The following is a 20,182-nucleotide window of genomic DNA, read 5'->3' as shown; positions in this document are numbered from 1 at the left end:
AGCACCATGCTCTTGCAGGTTGGGAAATTTAAGTAAAATCCTATACAACTGCCGATGAAATTTTCCCAGGAACGCTGTCATGGGAAGGCCAACTTTATATCAATACTTTGGATTTAGGATGAGATGTTAAGCAGGTATATAGAAAGTTGTGTTTATAAATTTGCCTGTAGCACTCGCAGTGAATCAGGGGAAATTTAAAGGGCACTTTTGGAGATATTATTTTACTACTTAAAGTTCCTGGCTTCAGCATAGTTGTGCATGTGCTACTTATAATTGTCAGATGTAAATGAGAGAGAAACTCAATTTATAAATAGGTTGTATAACTTAGTAGTAAATAAAATACCTAAATTCGGGGTGGGCAGAAATACCGATCTAAAAATAATTTGATTGGTTGGTGAAAGAACTCCCATTTCTGCACTGTATACTGTTTGCTTTGATGGGACTTACAGTAAGTGTTACTGTTTTATAATAAAAATATATGTTCCCTTTAGTCTTACAGCCATTGAAGATCTGGATTGCAGTTTCAATGAAATTGAAGCCTTACCTTCCTCAATTGGACACTTGACCCAAATCCGGACTTTTGCTGCTGACCACAACTTCTTAACGCAGCTCCCTGCTGAGGTAAGTGAAATGATTTACAGGCACAAATGCAATGGTCCTGTTACTGAGATTTCACCGAATAAAGGTGGCCATACACTATAAGATCCGCATCCGTAGTTTTTATACAACAAAAACTTGCCTGGAATACAAAAATAAGCTCCTACTTTAAGGCCACTGGGAGCAACATCCAAGGGGTTGGAGAGCAACATGTTACTCACGAGCTACTGGTTGGGGATCACTGGTCTAGAGGAATAAGGACTCAGATAAATGTTCTTCCATAGAACCTAGCTTTAATTTGACATTTCATCGCAGGAAGACCAAGTTACAGATGTACTGTATTCTGTTACCTCATGAAGATGAAAAAAAGTGCCTAGTGAAAAGTAGCATGAAAACGTGTAATTTCCCTTATGAAGTGTCAGTCTATGTAATTTCTGTGGCAGCATCCAGTGTCTTTTTACTGTCGAATAGGAACTGGATGTCAAATGTCGTAGAAATTCCTGTGACCATAAAATGTGACAGTTTCAGACTATATGTGAATGTTTACACATTAATGGGATTAGTCAGCAGTAGGGATGGGCGAATTTTACCCGTTTCGCTTCGTCAAAAATTCGCCGCTGGCGAAACGTCGCCGACGCTCATTAAAGTCTATGGGCGGCAAAAAAATTTTTGCACGGTGACATTTTTTTGACGCGCGTCTTTTTATTTTAACGCACAAAGCCATACAAGTCTATGGGCTTCATTTTTTCGGCGAAACAAGGCGAAAAAATTCGCCCATCCCTAGTCAGCAAGGTCATGAAATTCTTATATTGCCCTTTTTACATGTTAACCTATTATGTTCTTCAGATCGGAAACTGGAAGAGTGCTACGGTTTTATTCCTTCATTCCAACAAGCTAGAATGTCTGCCTGAGGAAATGGGTGATATGCAAAAACTCAAGGTCATTAATCTAAGTGACAACAGGTTAGTTGAACAAATAATTTAAAAAATGTGTGTGTGTGTGTATATATATATATATATATATATATATATATATATATATATATATATATATATATATATATATATATATATATATATATATATATATATTTTTTTTTTTTTTTTTTCTTTTCTGTTTACACGTTATGAGGGGTCAGCGTTATGGCCTTATTTTAACACTAGAGTGTTTCAAAATCTGTGTAGGTTGGAGCTATAGTTAGATGAGGCTATAGCAGTGTGTTTTATATGACACTTTATTGCTGCCATATTGTTTTGTCTGTTCTCTCTTTAATTGAATCTCATTCTTCTTCTTTGGCCACATTAATAACACTGTTTTTAAATACATTTTTGAAACAAAACAAACCACACCTTTTCACTTGTGTGTTGTAGGATTTACGTTGGCTTGTAGTCCGTTCAAGTCTATTTCAATAGGGAACATACGCTTGGGTCTCAGTATTAAATAATAGTAAACGTTTTTACGTAAGCAGCACTGATTTACACTGTACTATAACTTAACTCGCCCTTAAAATTGTGGTGACGTGTGTGTTATTTGTTTTGTTACTGTTCCTTATCTTAACATTTATGACTTGGTCAGTACCCAAATATTTTACCCCGAGGAAATAAAAGTGCCATTCACAAAGCAGCCAAGTCCGCCCTCTCTATTGCTAGAGAAATCTGAAAGGGATTCCACTGAGGTTATAATGTGTAATTCAATTCTAAACCCACAGAGAAAATGTTGTATTGTATGACTGATGCACCACCCACTCTTCTTCTGACTCTGGGAAAACAAATCTTTGTTTTTTTTTCTTTTATAGATTGAAGAATTTGCCCTTTAGCTTCACAAGGCTTCAGCAGCTCACTGCTATGTGGCTGTCAGATAATCAGGTGCGGGACACTGAACTTTCTTATTCTCAAGCAGCATATGAAATTTGTGGTTTTTACCAGGGCTTATGGCTATATGCTTATACCAGGGCTTTATGGCTATATGCTTATACCAGGGCTTTATGGCTATATGCTTATACCAGGGCTTTATGGCTATATGCTTATACCAGGGCTTTATGGCTATATGCTTATACCAGGGCTTTATGGCTATATGCTTATACCAGGGCTTTATGGCTATATGCTTATACCAGGGCTTTATGGCTATAAACAGAAGCACAAACTATTTGAAATGTCATTATTTTTTGTATGTGTGTGTATAGAAAAAAGTAATTATTCACACATTACTCTTATTTATTATTACTCTTATTTTACCTACAGGACTCGTTTTTAAACATAGTGCTGTTTCTTTGATAGGTGCAATTGTTGCTTTAGAGTGTAAAAAAACCAAAATGTTTATAGATAATGAACTCTGGAGTGTTTCATTTTTAACATTGTTTTATTCTTTATAGTCTAAACCGCTCATACCACTCCAGAAAGAAACCGATCAAGACACCCAGAAAGTTGTTCTTACGAACTATATGTTCCCTCAGCAGCCAAGAACAGAGGATGGTATGGATAATACACTACTATATATTTGTCAGGTGAAGGTATACAAGAGGAACTGAGAAAGCAAAATTGTTCTAGTCTTTAGTCGACTGTTTCTAAGGTCATAAACGTTTAATTACATCTGTTCCATTTAACAGTAAAATACTTTTATCAAAGCAAGATGGGAAAATGGCATCTATTACTTTACACCTTAAAGGGATCCTGTCATCAGGAAACACGTTTTTTTCAAAACGCATCAGTTAATAGTGCTACTCCAGCAGAATTCTGCACTGAAATCCATTTCTCAAAAGAGCAAACAGATTTTTTTATATTCAATTTTGAAATCTGACATGGGGCTAGACATTTTGTCAATTTCCCAGCTGCCCCTGGTCATGTGACTTGTGCCTGCACTTTAGGAGAGAAATGCTTACTGGCAGGCTGCTGTTTTTCCTTCTCAATGAAACTGAAGGAGTCTCAGTGGGACATTGGTTTTTACTATTGAGTGTTGTTCTTAGATCTACCAGGCAGCTGTTATCTTGTGTTAGGGAGCTGCTATCTGGTTACCTTCCCATTGTTCTTTTGTTTGGCTGCTGGGGGGAAAAGGGAGGGGGTGATCACACTCCAACTTGCAGTACAGCAGTAAAGAGTGATTGAAGTTTATCAGAGCACAAGTCACATGACTTGGGGCAGCTGGGAAATTGACAATATGTATAGCCCGCATGTCAGATTTCAAAATTGAATATGAAAATAACCTCTTTGCTCTTTTGAGAAATGGATTTCAGTGCAGAATTCTGCTGGAGCAGCACTATTAACTGATTCATTTTGAAAAAAATGTTTTTTCCCATGACAGTATCCCTTTAATAAGAACAAGCATTTCTATACAAAACCATGGGATACTCACTAACCTATGCAGTTATCATCATCCCATTTCTTATCATGGGTTATAAGGATATGATCATCCCTTATGTCAGTGGTTACACGACTTTTTCAGTTTGAAGACCCCCTTGGAGGTTCAACCTATGGTCGGCGCTCTCCTTAAGTCATAACAATGTTACAGATATAGGCAAATATTGGTTTATAACTAATGTGGTCATAGTTCCAACAAAGTATGGTATAGGTAATAAGGTTTCATCCCAGATCTCATCCTAACTGATGAGTTTTAGGTGTATCTAGGAGCCCCTTCTGTCAAGCCTCCCTGGGGACCAGCCCCCCAGATCTAGAAATCTTATGATTGTTCTCTCGCTGATATCAGATTAGGTCCCCCTCCATGCTGCATTTGTCAGTGATTTTTCAGAATGATATTAGAATATAAGAAAGATCATGGAAATCTTACAGATAACAATGGCATTGTGTTACAAATTGGAATCTGTAGTCAGTAATACTTTTATGGAAGGTAGAGATAGCCTTACTACAAGAATTAACCTTTAGCTGACTATCCATGCCCAGATATGTTTAACTACACATCCCAACTGTCCAGGCCAGTTCGAGCAAAGAAACACGGGAAGATTCGGGAAGATTAAGACGCCCGGCGACTAATCACCTCTTCTTCGGACGACTAATCTCGACCTTCCCGTCGGCTAGAATCTAAATCACTGGCGGGATGGCACTCGGAGCACTCGTCAGGCAACTTCGGACGACTTTGGAAAAGAGTGCCATCCCACCGGCGATTTAGATTCTTGCTGATGAGAAGGATTTTCGGGAAGATTAGTCACCCGAAGAAAAGACGATTAGTCGCCGGGCGACTTAATCTCTCAGTATCTTCCCGTGTGTCTCTGCCGTAAGGGATTGGTTTGGAAAGCCCATGGTTTTGTGAGATGTGTACACACTCTAAAATAGTCACAATAATGTATGATTGTAAGAAATCAAAATCCTACAAGAACCATTAGTTCTGCTTTTTTTTTTTTTCTTAATATTGCACAATACTGTTTTTAATGCAGCGCTGTGGCCTAATCTGTTACTATTAATAAACTATATTTGCCATCTACTAGGCACAATAAGTTTAATTTGCAGACAAAACTGTTGCATACTGGTGTAAAGCACTGGATCTGCAGCTATAATTTGTGTAATGTAGCAGGCGATCGTTCACGCATTTAGTTCTATAGTAACTACAGTATGTGGTGTAGCTTATAAAGTTATATACTGATCTAATTCAAATATAATGTCCCATGTTTATTCTTTCATTTATTTGTAATAAGTCAGATTAGAGTAGTAGTAGTTAAAAAACCACAGTGTTTGGCTTCTCTTTAAAATTACAGAATGGCCAATTTTACACAGTTTTTCAGTTGGTCATCATTATTTCTTTTTAATAGTTTTTTAATTATTTGCGTTTTTTATCTGAATCTTTTCAGCTTCCAAATGGGGGTCCCTATGACCCTATCTGAAAACCAATTGCTTTGTAAGGGTACACATTAATAATTGCTGCTACATTTTATTGCTTCCCTTTGTTTTAGACTCTCTCCTATTTGTATTCCAGTGTCTAATTTACATTAATGCATGGTTGCTAGGGTAATTTGGACCCTAACTACCAGATTGTTGAAATTGCAAACTGGAGAGTTGATGACTAAAAAGCTAAATAAACCACAAACAATCGCCTCAAAACATCACTCTCTACATCATGCTAAAAGTTAATTTAAAACATTGCCCAGCAAAATTAGCCATTGGCAAATCTCAAGATTTACATGAAATATTTTGGCAAAATTATGATGTCCTCTCTTTGTAAATTACATTTGCAGTTATTTTCTCTTCGGACAATGAAAGCTTTAACCTCTCTCTCTGGGAAGAGCAGCGAAAGCAGCGAGCTCAGGTCGCCTTTGAGTGTGATGAAGTCAGAGATGATCGGGAAGTTCCAGCAAGAGTCAGTATTCTTACAGAGTTCAAACTTTCTCATATGCAGGCCCTGACTTCAGAAAAGGGCTAACATTTTAAGAAATAGATACCCAGTGTTTAATTAAGGAGCATTAGATTTGTGAATTCTCAAAGTAAACACTCTCGATAAATTGTTTGAATTGCCTGGGTGCAGTATCAACAATTTCAATTTAAATCCACTAAGACAGATCCGCACTCTCAGGTCTTATGAAAATATAAAAGGTTTTATTATTTAAATCCGAGACTAATGTTTCGGCCTCCTCCGTTCTCGGATATATATATATATATATATATATATATATATATATATATATATATATATATATATATATATATATATATATATATATATATATATATATATATATATATATATATAGACGCGTTTCGATCCACCGGGGATAGTTATGACATCCTGACGAAGGTCCCCAATGGATCGAAACACACCGATATCCAAATTTGTTTTGATCCAGTTAAGCATTATATTTGCTTCTATTAGACTGTTGCCGTGAGTGCTTTCTTTTTCTACGTTATATATATATATATGTGTGTGTGTGTGTGTATATATATATATATATATATATATATATATATAGCAATGCCCTAGTTCTAAAGCATCAAAGTAGTAAGTTGCACAAATTCGCATTTGTTCTTGCCCATAAGGGTTGAATTTTGAATTCATGTGAAGTTTTTTTAAACTACTTTAAATTGAAATATATTCAAAATTCGACTGGGGGGTTATTTAAGAAAAAAAATCTAATATTTTAAACGAAAACTCGAATCGATATTGATTCTAATTCGAACAAACTTGATGCGAGCTTTTTCTCAGAAAAAAAAAAAAAGGCTACAAACATCTCCAAATTTGTCACTGGATCTCCCCCATTGACTTCTACAGTAATTGGGCAGGTTTTAGCTGCCGTATAGTTGAATTCTTAAAGGGCCAGAGTTTGATAAATCTTGAAAATGTAATTGAAATTTTTTAAAAACTCGAATCGAGTTTGTATAATTGTTGAATTTGGCAGTTTTGACCATAAAAAAATGTTGAAAATGCGAATTTTCAGTTCGACCCATAATCAATCTGCCCTTTAGTTTCAGCATTTTTCCAAGAAGAGGAGCCAGTGCAACTTCAAATTAGGAGTAGAGTGGGATAGGGCAGAGCAGCCCTTTGTAAAAATAGTCTAAGCTTTAACTTTAATGCTTGAAATGCTGAATTTCAGTCTGGATGCCTTGGGTTGCTGATCCCAAAAGCCAGCCTTTGTCTCAGTGGCAAACTAGAGGATGATCTAAGGGGGCCTGAACAGAAATCTAAACAGCACCTTATCTAGCCTCATTGACAAACTGGTTTCTGAGTCTAACAGCCAGATACCACTTTACATTTCAGTTCTGGAAGAGGCAGAACAGGCAAAAAAAAAGGACACAAATGTAAAATTTAGGTCGGTGCTTGACACTTGATTAGTAACATCTTATGCCAAAATCCCTTGTGGCCTTTGTCATTTGCCACCATTTAAAAGGCTGATTAAGGAGGCAATGTTAGGACACAAATGTATTAGTGTATGTAGCATTAATTGTCTATATCAGTTCTATCCAACCTTTTACATGTAGTGGGCCAAATATTACTAAAGGGACAGATTCTAGTAAAATGATGGTGCCATGCAACAAAAGTCTATTGAGCAGATTCAAGGCCATACAAATCCCTTGAAAGGCCACATTTGACCCACTGGCCTCCAGCTGGACAAGCGTGGTCTATGTGACTAATTAGATAGATGTACCAGAAATTAGGGATGCACCGAATCCTCTATTTTGGATTCGGCCTAACCCCTGAATCCTTTGCAAAGATTCGGCCGCATACCAAATCCAAATCCTAATTTGCATTTGCAAATTAGGGGTGGGAAGGTGAAAACATTTTTTATTTCTTGTTTTATGAAAAAAAAGTCATGCGACTGTCCCTCCCCACCCCTAATTTGCATATGCAAATTAGGATTTGAATTTGGTTCGGCCAGACAGAAGGATTCGAACCAAATCCTGCTTAAGAAGGCTGAATCCCTACAAGAAATTAAGACTGATAAGATTGTGTCTTGGTGAAGGATGAGCTTTGCACTACAAAAAAGGAATTTATTAGCTAATTCACTGTAAAAATTATACCATTTGTCTGTTGCGATATTAAAACACTAATATGAATTTAATTGTATTACATAGGAAGGGAACTTGAAAAGATACCCAACACCATACCCAGATGAGCTTAAGAACATGGTGAAGACTGTTCAGACCATCGTCCATCGGAAAAAAGACGAGGAAAAAGCAGAAGAAGCCAATAAAGACTCAAAGCAAAAAGACGGTGATCTAATTACACTGCAGGATGATAGTGTAAAGGTCAGGAAGTCAATCGCTTGCCATTTTTTTAAAGTATATCGGTAACAGCGAGATAGCAAACAAAGCAGTATATATATGTGTAGCTAATGTTTCAGATTTCTTTACAACATGATAGTACAGGTATGGGACCTGTTATCCAGAATGCGCGGGACCTGGGGCTTTCCAGATAAGGGATGTTTCTGTAATTTGGATCTTTATACCTTAAGTCTACTCAAGAATCATGTAAACATAAAAAAAAAAACAAAAGGCTAGTTATGTTTCCAATAAGGATTAATTATAGCTTAGTTGGGATCAAGTACAAGCTACTGTTTTATTATTACAGAAAAAAAGAAATCATTTTTAAAAATGGGGATTATTAGTATAAAATGGGGTCTACGGGAGACGGCCATTCTGTAATTCAGAACTTTCTGGGTAACCGGTTTTCCGGATAATGGATCTCATACCTGTAGTAATAGAAATGAAAGCATTACATTTTACTTACTTACCAGTGTATCTCCATTTCTTAAAAAGAACATCCAAGAGGCCTACATTTACTTGCATTGTTCTTCTGTACCAGTATGGTTAGCTACCATTCAAACTATTTTACACATTTTTCAGTATTTAATTGGAAGTACAGGTACTACTGAATTCCAACTAGGCCATCTCCCACAGAATCCATTTTCATCAAGTAATTTATAATGTTAAAGGAATCAATAAGTGTAAAAATAAAAACTGGGTAAATAGGCTGTGCAAAATAAAAAAGGTTTTCAATATACTTAGTTAGCCAAAAATATAATGTATAAAGGCTGGAGTGACGGGATGTCTAACATAATAGCCAGAACACTGGGATTCAGCTAAATCCTTACTGTCAGATTTTGGGTTTGTCTGAATAGGGATTCGTTGCATCCCGATTATTATAACAAGGTATTGAACCTTTAAAGCCAGATGTTCTTATTGTTACTGTGTAATTCCTGTTTTATAAATATAAATCTATTTACCCATTTTTTTTATTTTTACACTGAACTGTTCCTTTAAAAATGATTCCCTTTTTCTCTGTAATAATAAAACTGTGCCTCACATTTGATTGCAACTAAAGTATAATTAATCCTTACTGGAGGCAGTACAATCTGTTGGGCTTATTTAATGTTTAAATTATTTTTAGCAGACCTATAGTATGGGGATCCAAATTACAGAACAATTCCTTATCTGGAAAACCCCAGGCCCTCTAGTTTTTAGAATAACAGTTCCCATACCTGTTTGAATTTGCCCACTGTACCTTTGAGTTATAGGGGGAGGGCAATTATTGGCTCTTGTATAAAGAATTGGCACAGGAACTGACATATCATAAAACAAATATCTTAATGAGTTATGGCTTGCTTGCTATTTACTCTTTTTCATTATTCCTAAAGACAAAGAAGCAAATTAGCTTTTCATTCATTTCCTTTTCCAACAAATGCAATCTACCGATAAACTATATATATATATATATATATATATATATATATATATATATATATATATATATATATATATATATATATATATATATATATATATATATATATATATATATATATATATATATATTTATATAGAGACTTAGAGAGATAGAGACTTAGAGAGATAGAGACTAAAGCTGGCCATAGATGCAAAGAAGGACTTTCCCATCTCCCGACCCGCCACTAACCATTCAGATCAAAGTCTTACCAGTCAGATTAGTTAAAGAACAGATCAGCAATGTTCTGCCCCTGACAGCAATCGTACGATATCTACAGTATGTCCAACCAAGGCTAGTGACAGTCTCCCACTGAAAATCGTACGATCGGCAATACACAGAGATATTATCGGCAGCCGACAGAAATTTCTAACCTGTCCAATTGACCAAACGACCGATCTCCGCAGGACGAAAAATGTCGGGACTCTCCACACACGGTTCGAAAATCGTACGAATCCTCGATTCCTACAATCAGATCTTTGCGTCTGTGGCCAGCTTTAGAGAGATAGAGACTTAGAGAGATAGAGACTTAGAGAGATAGAGACTTAGAGAGATAGAGACTTAGAGAGATAGAGACTTAGAGAGATAGAGACTTAGAGAGATAGAGACTTAGAGAGATAGAGACTTAGAGAGATAGAGACTTAGAGAGATAGAGACTTAGAGAGATAGAGACTTAGAGAGATAGAGACTTAGAGAGATAGAGACTTAGGGGCAAATTCACTAAGATGCGAAGTTGCGCCAGGCTCAACTTCGCCGCACTTCGCCAGGCGTAGTTTCGCCAGCACTTCGCAAATTCACTAAAATCCGAATTTGCGCACAGGGGTAGCGTAAGGTTGCGGAGTTGCACTAATTTGCATACGGCGCGAAATTCAAATTTCAATGGAGGAACACGTATCTGCACTACAAATGCCTAGAAAACCTTCAAATCTGCAAATAAAAATTTTATTTTGCCCTACACATGTGCCCACTGTCTAGGTAAGTTGCCATGAGTCAGGAAATGTAGGGGGGAGGAAGGGGAGCCCCAAAAAATTTTCGATCTTTTTCAGCCTATCAGCCATCATGTAGAAAACACGCCAGCGTTTTTTGGGACTTAGAAAAAATTTTGACTTTTTTTTAAACAATCCCTATCTACTCTATTGCGCTTCGCCAGGTCTGAGGTGGCGAAGGAAGTCTAGCGTAAAAGGTAGCGTTCACTACACTGCGCAAGTTAGTGAATTTGCGTAGTTTCGTCGCTAGCGAAGATTCGCCTGGCGTAAGGTTGCGAAACTACGCCAGCGTTCGTTAGTGAATTTGCGCAGTAGCGAAAATGCCAAACGCTAGCGAATTAGCGCTAGCGTTCGGCGCTTCGCGCCTTAGTGAATTTGCCCCTTAGAGAGATAGAGACTTAGAGAGATAGAGATTTAGAGAGATAGAGATTTAGAGAGATAGAGACTGGGAGAGATAGAGACTGGGAGAGATAGAGACTGGGAGAGATAGAGACTGGGAGAGATAGAGACTGGGAGAGATAGAGACTGGGAGAGATAGAGACTGGGAGAGATAGAGACTGGGAGAGATAGAGACTGGGAGAGATATATGTGTGGGATACAGTTGTGGATAGGAATACATAGTTATGTGATTGTGTAACTCACCATGTGAGTATACAATGTGGCACAACAGTTGTTTGTTTGTGTTTATTACTTCATTGGCACCACATCTTTTGAACCTTATTCTTTTCCAGACCTCGGAGGCAATATTGGTTGAAATTGATACAGAGGATAAGGAGAAAAACATACCAGTAAACCGTATAAAGAAGCCTAATGAACCCAGCACAGAACATTCCATTGGAAATTCACAGTCGACTGCTCTGTTGAATAATTTTTGGAACGCAAGCACAGTCAATCATGAAGAAACACTGGAGGTACAGCATTGTTACTGATTGTAATATTGTGGTAGTGCACTGCACGGATCTATTTATTAGGGATGCACCGAATCCACTTTTTTGGATTAGGCCGAACCCCCGAATACTTCGTGAAAGATTCGGCCGAATACCGAACTGAATCCGAACCCTAATTTGCATATGCAAATTAGGGGTGGTAAGGGGAAAACATTTTTTACTTCCTTGTTTTCTGACAAAAAGTCACGCAATTTCCCTCCCGCCCCTAATTTGCATATGCAAATTCGGATTCGGTTCGGCTGGGCAGAAGGATTCGGCCGAATCCGAATCCTGCTGAAAAAGGCCGAATCCTGGCCGAATCCCGAACCGAATCCTGGATTCGGTGCATCCCTATTATTTATGCATTGTTTTATTTGAAACCTGCCAGCCAATGAACAATCTACTGTGCTGGTACATTTCTGCTACTCCAATACACTTCTATGGCTATTTGCGGTCACTGAACTACACATCCCAGCATCATCTGCCAGAAGCTGGAAAAAAGGCTGGCAAATGTCATATTATAACTGAAACAGTTGCAGAATGCTTCTAATCCACTAAGCCATTGTATTGTTTGTGTAGCTTCCATGGAGGGCAAGTAGTGTGCTTGTACACACGCTATCATTCCAGTCTTTCATCCCCAATACAAATGTAATTGGCCAGAATGACTCTAATGAAAAAGAACACTAAGGGGTCTAGTTTTCATTACCGGTGATGATGTTGGCAACAACCAATCAGTTCCTTGCTTTTATTGTAACTCTTGAAATCTAATTGTGGATTGGTTACTATAGGCTACGTAACCGGTAATGCTTTACTGCACTTTTTACACAGCATGACAAATAGATATGAAATAAATGATAAATAAATGTAAATAAATATGTAATAAAAAAAAAACAACAACTCAGGACTGAGTCAAAATTAATTGTAAGCACAAGTCCAACTTTTGTCTGCTATTGTGACCACGATCATGACCAGATTTCACCATATTTGACTAAACTGTCACACTGAAAAACACTTTTTTGCTGACATAGGGTCTGATTTTAGCAAAGCTATCTCCTCATGTGTTACACTGCCATGTAAAATATAACTTTGTTAAGCAACCCATATGTCTTAAAGGAGAAGGAAAGGCTACAATTAAATAAGCGTTATTAGTATACACCAGTAAACCCTCAAAATAATGCAGCTCTGAGTCCTCTATAAAAAAAAAAAACCCCCATTTCTTTCCTTCTATTGTGAACACATGGGCTTCTGTAGCAGACTTACTGTTTTCAGCTTAAACCTCCAGGGCTAGGGCTTTTTGCTTCTCTCCTCCTCCTTTCCTCTCCTCCCCTCCCTGCTATAATCTGAGCCCAGGTCTATGAGCGAGCAGGGAGAGACTCAGGCAGGAAGTGATGTCACACCAAGCTAATATGGCAGCTGCTATCCTAAACAAACAAAGCTGTTTATTCAGGTAGGTATGGTAAAGCATTCTGCAGAATAAATATAGTGTTATCACTTGCACTATTGTGGCTAATTTATTTGCTTCGGTAGTTTTTCTTCTTCTTAAATGAAAACACATACTCTGATGAATTGTTTGAGGAGTTGCACTGTTCTCATCTAGTCAATAAATCTAAATCTCCATTTTGACAATCCTGGTATAGTTTACTCAAAATTAAAACATTTTCAAAGGAAGTATTTGTCAAATGTACTTTTTTTTCTGTAGGGATCAGAAGACTTCTCTTACGATGGTGAAATGAAGATGGCAGAAATGAGGCCACCTCTAATAGAGACTTCCATGAATCATCCAAAAGTAGTAGCACTGAGCAATAACAAAAAAGGTAGGTGACGAACTGAAATTATTATTGGGCTGAATGGGAAAGTTACTGTGGGAATGTCCGTGAGCCTGGCACACGTGTATGACCGTTTCTAAACAAGGTGACAATTGTGCAGAAGTGCTGGCAGCTATTGCACATTGAGTTTGTTTGGTTGGATATATCTGAGGGACGTGTATAAATACCTCTTTTGTACATTGTGGCATGCACTGTTTATAGGTACTGACAATTATTTTGTAGCATAGTAAGTTAGGTTGAAAAAAGACACAAGTTCAACTTTAAAGGACAAGGAAAGTTAAACTAAAGAAGTAGCTAGAAATTTTGTACATTATGCTTTGGACTTTTGTACCAGCCCAAGGCAACCACAGCCTTTTGTAGAAAAGATCTGTGTCTCCAGAGATGCCCCAGTAGCTCCCCATCTTCTTTTCTGCTGATTCACTACACATACTCTGTGCCGCTGTCACTTACTGAGCTTAGGGAGCCACTCACAATATACAGTACACATAGAATAGAAATGTCACAATATAAGGCTGATTAGTAATTAATACAGATAATTACTACATGGCAGCACAGAAACCAGTGCAATTAGCATCAGAATTTAATAATCAGCCCTGTAGCATCAGCTTATATTACAGGGGAAGCTCATTTTCTGATGGATAATTAGTGACGACCCCTAAACTTAGCTTCTCAACAGCTGCTCAGAGCCCACTGAGCATGTGAGTGTCACAGACACTTTCCAAGATGGTGACCCCCTGTGACAAGTTTGGATCATTGCTGATATTGACAAGCTGAAACTTTAGGCTTGTGCGATATGTGCAGTATATAAAACATGGCCGTTTTAGCCCTATTAATTTTTAGGGTTTAGTTCTCCTTTAAGTCTGTATATAACCTGCCTAACTGCCAGTTGATCCAGAGGAAGGCAAACATCACAATCTGAAGCCTCTCCAATTTGCCTCAGAGGGGGAAAAAATTCCTTCCTGACTCCAAAATGGCAATGGGACCAGTCCCTGTATCAACTTGTACTATGAGCTATCTCCCATAACCCTGTATTCCCTCACTTGCTAAACACCATCCAACCCCTTCTTAAAGCTATCTAATGTATCAGCCTGTACCACTGATTCAGGGAGAGAATTCCACATCTTCACAGCTCTCACTGTAAAAAAAACAAAAAAAAAAACCCTTCCGAATATTTAGACGGAAAGTGTAAAGAGGAGCAAAACACTTTACAGATTTGTATAGGATAACATTATTATTAAAATCAGAAAAAACCTGAATAAACCACCTGGAATGACAAAACTTGTACACTGTATAAAATGTGAATTTTCAAAACCATTATCCTTTATAAATAAGTTGTGGTGTTGGCTCATTATGCAGAACATTAATAATTGAATCTAATAAAACTGTTGTTCTAGACAGCTGGCAGCTTGACAGAGACCCTGATTGATGAGATATGGTATATTATGTTTCAGATGATATCAAAGATGCAGACTCTTTGTCTGACGAAGTGACCCGCAACAGTAATCAGAACAACAGCAATTGCTCCTCACCATCTCGAATGTCGGACTCTGTCTCGCTAAACACTGACAGCAGCCATGATACTTCATTATGTTCCCCGGAGAAAGATTCCAACATTGGGGCAAATTTGAAAATAAGGTTTGTGTTGATCAATTTTGTAAAATGTGTCCAAATAAAATGTCAGTTTCTCGTATTTTCATATTTTTCATCTCCAAAAGCTGTTTTTTTTTTTCAAATCCACCCTAGCACTATAGAGCATATATAATTATATGGGACATAAAGGCTGGGTCAGTTTCTAAAGAGCCAGCACTTTAGGATAGAACTGCTTTCTGGCAGGCTGTTGTTTCTCCTACTCAATGTAACTGAATGTGTCACAGTGGGACCTGGATTTTACTATTGAGTGTTGTTCTTAGATCTACCAGGGAGCTGTTATCTTGTGTTAGGGAGCTGCTAACTGTTTACCTTTCCATTGTTTAGTTGTTAGGCTGCTGGGGGGAAAAGTAAGTGGGTGATATTGCTCCAACTTTCAGTACAGCAGTAAAGAGTGACTGAAGTTTATCAGAGCACAAGTCACATGACTGGGGACAGCTGGGAAACTGACCGTATGTTTAGCTCCATGTCAGATTTTAAAATTAAATATTAAAAAATCTGTTTGCTCTTTTGATAAATGGATTTCAGTGCAGAATTCTGCTGGAGCAGCACTATTAACTGATGCGTTTTGAAACATTTTTTTTTCCCATGACAGTATCCCTTTAAGGAAATTTGGAGGGGGGAGGAGCAGAAATGGGAAGTGATGACAATCAGTCCAAGGCCTTGCACTGCCTTGATCTTCCTAAATATGTGAAACGCCTTTCTACATTAGAAAATAGTTTTAAAACAAGGTGCATATCTAATTCTAAGCCAACAACAGTAACAACGGTAAATTAAACGTTTTGAACCATGTGTGTGGTTTATTCTTACTTTTGTGATGCCATATTTTATTTGTGGATACTGTTTACATTTTCAAAGTAGTTTTTTTTTAAAATTAATATGCTGTACTAATTCTCCCTCTGTTTTGCTTTTCAGACAAGAGGATGAAAACTTTAATAACCTTATGCAAAACGGAGACAAGATGATCCCGGCTGATAAAATGGAAATAGCTGAACGACCAGATATAAGCAGCGATGCTGACTCCGTTCTGAGAGAGAGGCGCGTAAATAACTCCATGGAAAAGCTACTTAACCTTAACCAACTAAACAAAAACAACAACAATCTAGCGTGTGAACATTCTGACTCTGTAGAAAACGCGGTCATTTCTCAAGACGGGGTCTCGGATAAATGTTTTGCCAATTACAGTGAAAAAGAAGAGACGGACAACAGAGAAAATGGGAATAAATTCTCTGAAGTCTGTGTGATGAATAGAGTAAATGGCCATTTGCCCGAAGAGCTAGTGTTTCCAGACAGCAGCGATCCCGTTAGGAGAACTTCGGAGGATTCAGTGCCTTCTGTCGATATGTGCATTTCAAAGAGCACAGATGACCTGTCAATCGGGGACAGTTTAGGCTCAGTAGTGAAGTCTCGTAGCATCACAAACATTGAGACGGGACCATTGAGAGTCTACGGCGTTCTTAGTGATAGCAACGAGCAGCAATTTGCTACAAGGATGTCCTCTGCCATTGCTGAAGGGCAGAATATTGTCAGAAGTAAGTCGGCAACCGTTCTGTGCGATCAGCCCTTGCAAGTGTTTACTGGGTCGTCGTCTTCCTCTGATTTAGCATCGTCGTCCATGAAGAAAATGTTTAAATTTGATTCCAACCACAATCCTGAAGGGCCCTATGCAGTGGCAGGTCCCCAAGCATCTCACATTTCTGCTGTGCCTCAATATAATGTACAGTATAGCAGCAGTGCTGCAGCCAAAGATAACCTGTGGGCACACAAACAAAGTGCCCCTGAACATGGAAGTTTGCCTTCTTCTCGCTTCCATCCACCGGACAGCCTAGATAGCCCCAACTATGTAAATCACTCTGCTAACTTGAATTTTTCCAATCACAACAATGTTCGAGCAAGTAACATGTATAACGTGCATCAACGGATGGGGCCTAGGCATGTGGAAGCATGGGCCTCAACGCCGAACGAGCGAATTCTTCAAGTAGCGACCCGAAGTACGCTTCAAAGACAAGGCAGCGGTTCTTCTAATGCATCGGCATCTCTTGGGGAGGCAGGTCCTGCAAGAAGGGTGATTGTCCCAGAGGGGGATTATATGAATTACAGAGAGATACATTCAATGAGCAGAGGGAATCACATGGTGCCTGGTCCTCAGAGACCAACGTCGGCCAGGACATACAGTATTGATGGGCCCAATGTGCCCAGGCCGCAAAGTGCACGGCCGTCCGTTACTGATATTCCTGAGAGAACGATGTCTGTCTGTGATTTTAATTACTCTCGGACTAGCCCCACTAAAAAGCCAAATGCCAGGGTGAACTCGGAGCACTCATTATTGGACCCCCAGGGAAGAAATAAAGTCCCTCATGACTGGAGGGATCAGGTCATGCGGCACATTGAGGCGAAAAAGCTCGAAAAGGTAAGTTGGACCTGTTTTGTATTTGGTTTAAGTTATACCCAATGGGATTTTGTCTAGGTTGATATTGTGTGTCCGTTGCAATTTAACAGCATTTGGAAAGCTACAGGTTAGACATGGCTAATTTGAAATCTATGGAAACACGTCCCATCTTCCAACTTTTACATTAAAGGGATACTGTCATGGGAAAAAAAGTTTTTTTTTTCAAAATGCATCAGTTAAAGGGGTGGTTCACCTTTAATAATGTAACTTTTAGTTTGATATAGAACAGCCAATTCTAAGCAACTTTCCATTTGGTCGTCATTATTTTTTTTTATATAGTTTTGCAGCTTTCAAATGGGCGTCGCTGACCCCCATCTAAAAAGCAAATGCTCTGTAAGGCTACAAATGTATTGTTATTGCTACTTTTCAATTAGTCGTCTTTCTATCCAGGCCCTCTCCTATTCATATTTCATTCTCTTATTTGTATCAATGCATGGTTGCTAGGGGAATTTGATCCCTAGCAACCAAATTACTGAAACTGCAAACTGGAGAGTTGCTTGATATCTCAAAAACCTTAAATAATAAAAAAAATTAAAACCAATTGCAAATTGTCTTAGAATATCCCTCTCAACATCATATTAAAAGTTAATTTAAAGGTGAACAACCCCTTTAATGGTGCGGCTCCAGCAGAATTCTGCACTGAAATCCGTTTCTCAAAAGAGCAAACATATTTAATTTTGAAATCTGACATGGGGCTAGACAAATTGTCAGTTTCCCAGCTGCCCTCAATCATGTGTCTTGTGCTCTGATAAACTTCAGTCACTCTTTACTGCTGTACTGCAAAGCAGGAAGTAGTGTTCTGGCTATTATGTTAGACATCCAGTCACTTCAGCCTTTATACATTACATTTTGGCTAACTAACTATATTAGAAACTACAACTACACTTGTATTGTTATTGCTACTTTTTATTACTCATCTTTCTATTTAGGGCCTCCCCCATTCATATTCCCGTCTCTTACCTAATCAATGCATGGTTGCTAGAGTAATTTGGGCCCTTGCAATCAGATTGTTCAAATTGCAAACTGGAGAGAAAAAGCTAAATAAACCAAAAATGATTAAAAATTAAAAACATTTGCAAATTGTCTCAGAATATCTACATCATACTTAAAGTTAGTTGAAAGGCGAACAACCCCCTTTAAAGGGTAATTTGACATATTTCTTTCATTGAAATGAGTCATGTCAGTATCAATAGCAATAAAGGAGCAAACATTACATTTGTCACTTTGTTGTTACTCCTTCACGCTGAACTCATTAGAGCAAACACACAAGGTTCATTTTTCCATTTTCAGATTACATGGCTGTGATACTTTGTTGCCCTCTTGTGTTCAAAAGGAAGTAAAGGAATCGCAGTGTCGCTTCATTTTTTGCTCTTACCTATTTTAAATATTTTCAAAGGAAAATCGCAAAACAAAACTGTACATATTCCAAATGCCAAAAGATGAATTTAAGAGGCTGCAGTGATGAAGTACCTCTTGCTTTATGATTACAAACAACTCAGTTTTAAAATAGACCCAGATCTATTCAGTACAGATATGGGACCTGTTATCCAGAATGCTCGGGACCTGGGGTTTTCCAGATAATGGATCTTTCTGTGATTTGGATCTTCATACCTTACGTCTACTAGAAAATCATGTAAACATTAAATACACTCAATAGGATAGTGTTGCTTCCAATATGGATTAAAGGATAAGTAAACCTTTAAAATAAGTGAATGTAAAATTGATGGGAGAGCTATTCTAAGCACTTTTGCAATGTACATTCAATATTTATTTATTTATTACCAAGATATTAAGGGATACATACTGTTAAAGGGATACTGTCATGGGAAAAAAAATTTTTTCAAAATCAATCAGTTAATAGTGCTGCTCCAGCAGAATTCTGCACTGAAACCCATTTCTCAAAAGAGCAAACAGATTTTTTTATATTCAATTTTGAAATCTGACATGGGGCTAGACATATTGTCAATTTCCCAGCTGCCCCAAGTCATGTGACTTGTGCTCTGATAAACTTCAATCACTCTTTACTGCTGTACTGTAAGTTGGAGTGATATCACCCCCTCCCTTTTTCCCCCCAGCAGCCAAACAAAAGAACAATGGGAAGGTAACCAGATAGCAGCTCCCTAACACAAGATAACAGCTGCCTGGTAGATCTAAGAACAACACTCAATAGTAAAATCCATGTCCCACTGAGACACATTCAGTTACATTGAGAAGGAAAAACCGCAGCCTGCCAAAAAGCATTTCTCTCCTAAAGTGCAGGCACAAGTCACATGACATGGGGCAGCTGGGAAATTGACAAAATGTCTAGCCCCATGTCAGATTTCAAAATTGAATATAAAAAAATCTGTTTGCTCTTTTGAGAAATGGATTTCAGTGCAGAATTCTGCTGGAGCAGCACTATTAACTGATGCGTTTTGGAAAAAAAATGTTTTCCCATGACAGTATCCCTTTAATATGCATGAGTTTTGTTACAACAGCGCCAACTGCTGGTTATTTTTTGACCAGTCTGACCACCAAGTAGTCAAGGAAGTTGTCAGGAGAAAGAAAGAGGCTGCTCTGATGTTAGGAAAGATGTGAGAGGTTATTTTTTTTTCC

At 38.0% G+C, this 20,182-nt stretch overlaps 1 protein-coding gene across 5 annotated transcripts in view; it reads left to right on the top strand.

Moving 5' to 3' along the window:
• The window catches only part of LOC108707283 (erbin-like), a 133,056-nt gene that overhangs the window by 98,160 nt on the left and 14,714 nt on the right, over window positions 1-20,182 (top strand). For all 5 annotated transcript variants that reach the window (XM_041580539.1, XM_018244474.2, XM_041580540.1 and 2 more), the window contains 10 exons: window positions 492-621; window positions 1,444-1,559; window positions 2,393-2,462; window positions 2,969-3,068; window positions 5,777-5,898; window positions 8,106-8,279; window positions 11,471-11,650; window positions 13,365-13,479; window positions 14,943-15,126; window positions 16,054-17,548. In XM_041580539.1, coding sequence (XP_041436473.1) covers window positions 492-621; window positions 1,444-1,559; window positions 2,393-2,462; window positions 2,969-3,068; window positions 5,777-5,898; window positions 8,106-8,279; window positions 11,471-11,650; window positions 13,365-13,479; window positions 14,943-15,126; window positions 16,054-17,548 — 2,686 coding nt within the window. The remainder of the gene's footprint in view (window positions 1-491; window positions 622-1,443; window positions 1,560-2,392; window positions 2,463-2,968; window positions 3,069-5,776; window positions 5,899-8,105; window positions 8,280-11,470; window positions 11,651-13,364; window positions 13,480-14,942; window positions 15,127-16,053; window positions 17,549-20,182) is intronic.

The sequence above is a fragment of the Xenopus laevis genome, chromosome 1S (assembly GCF_017654675.1).
Source record: "Xenopus laevis strain J_2021 chromosome 1S, Xenopus_laevis_v10.1, whole genome shotgun sequence".
NCBI lineage: Eukaryota > Metazoa > Chordata > Amphibia > Anura > Pipidae > Xenopus > Xenopus laevis.
The sequence above is the reverse complement of the archived record's forward strand: the minus strand, read 5'-3'. Positions and strand labels throughout refer to the sequence as shown.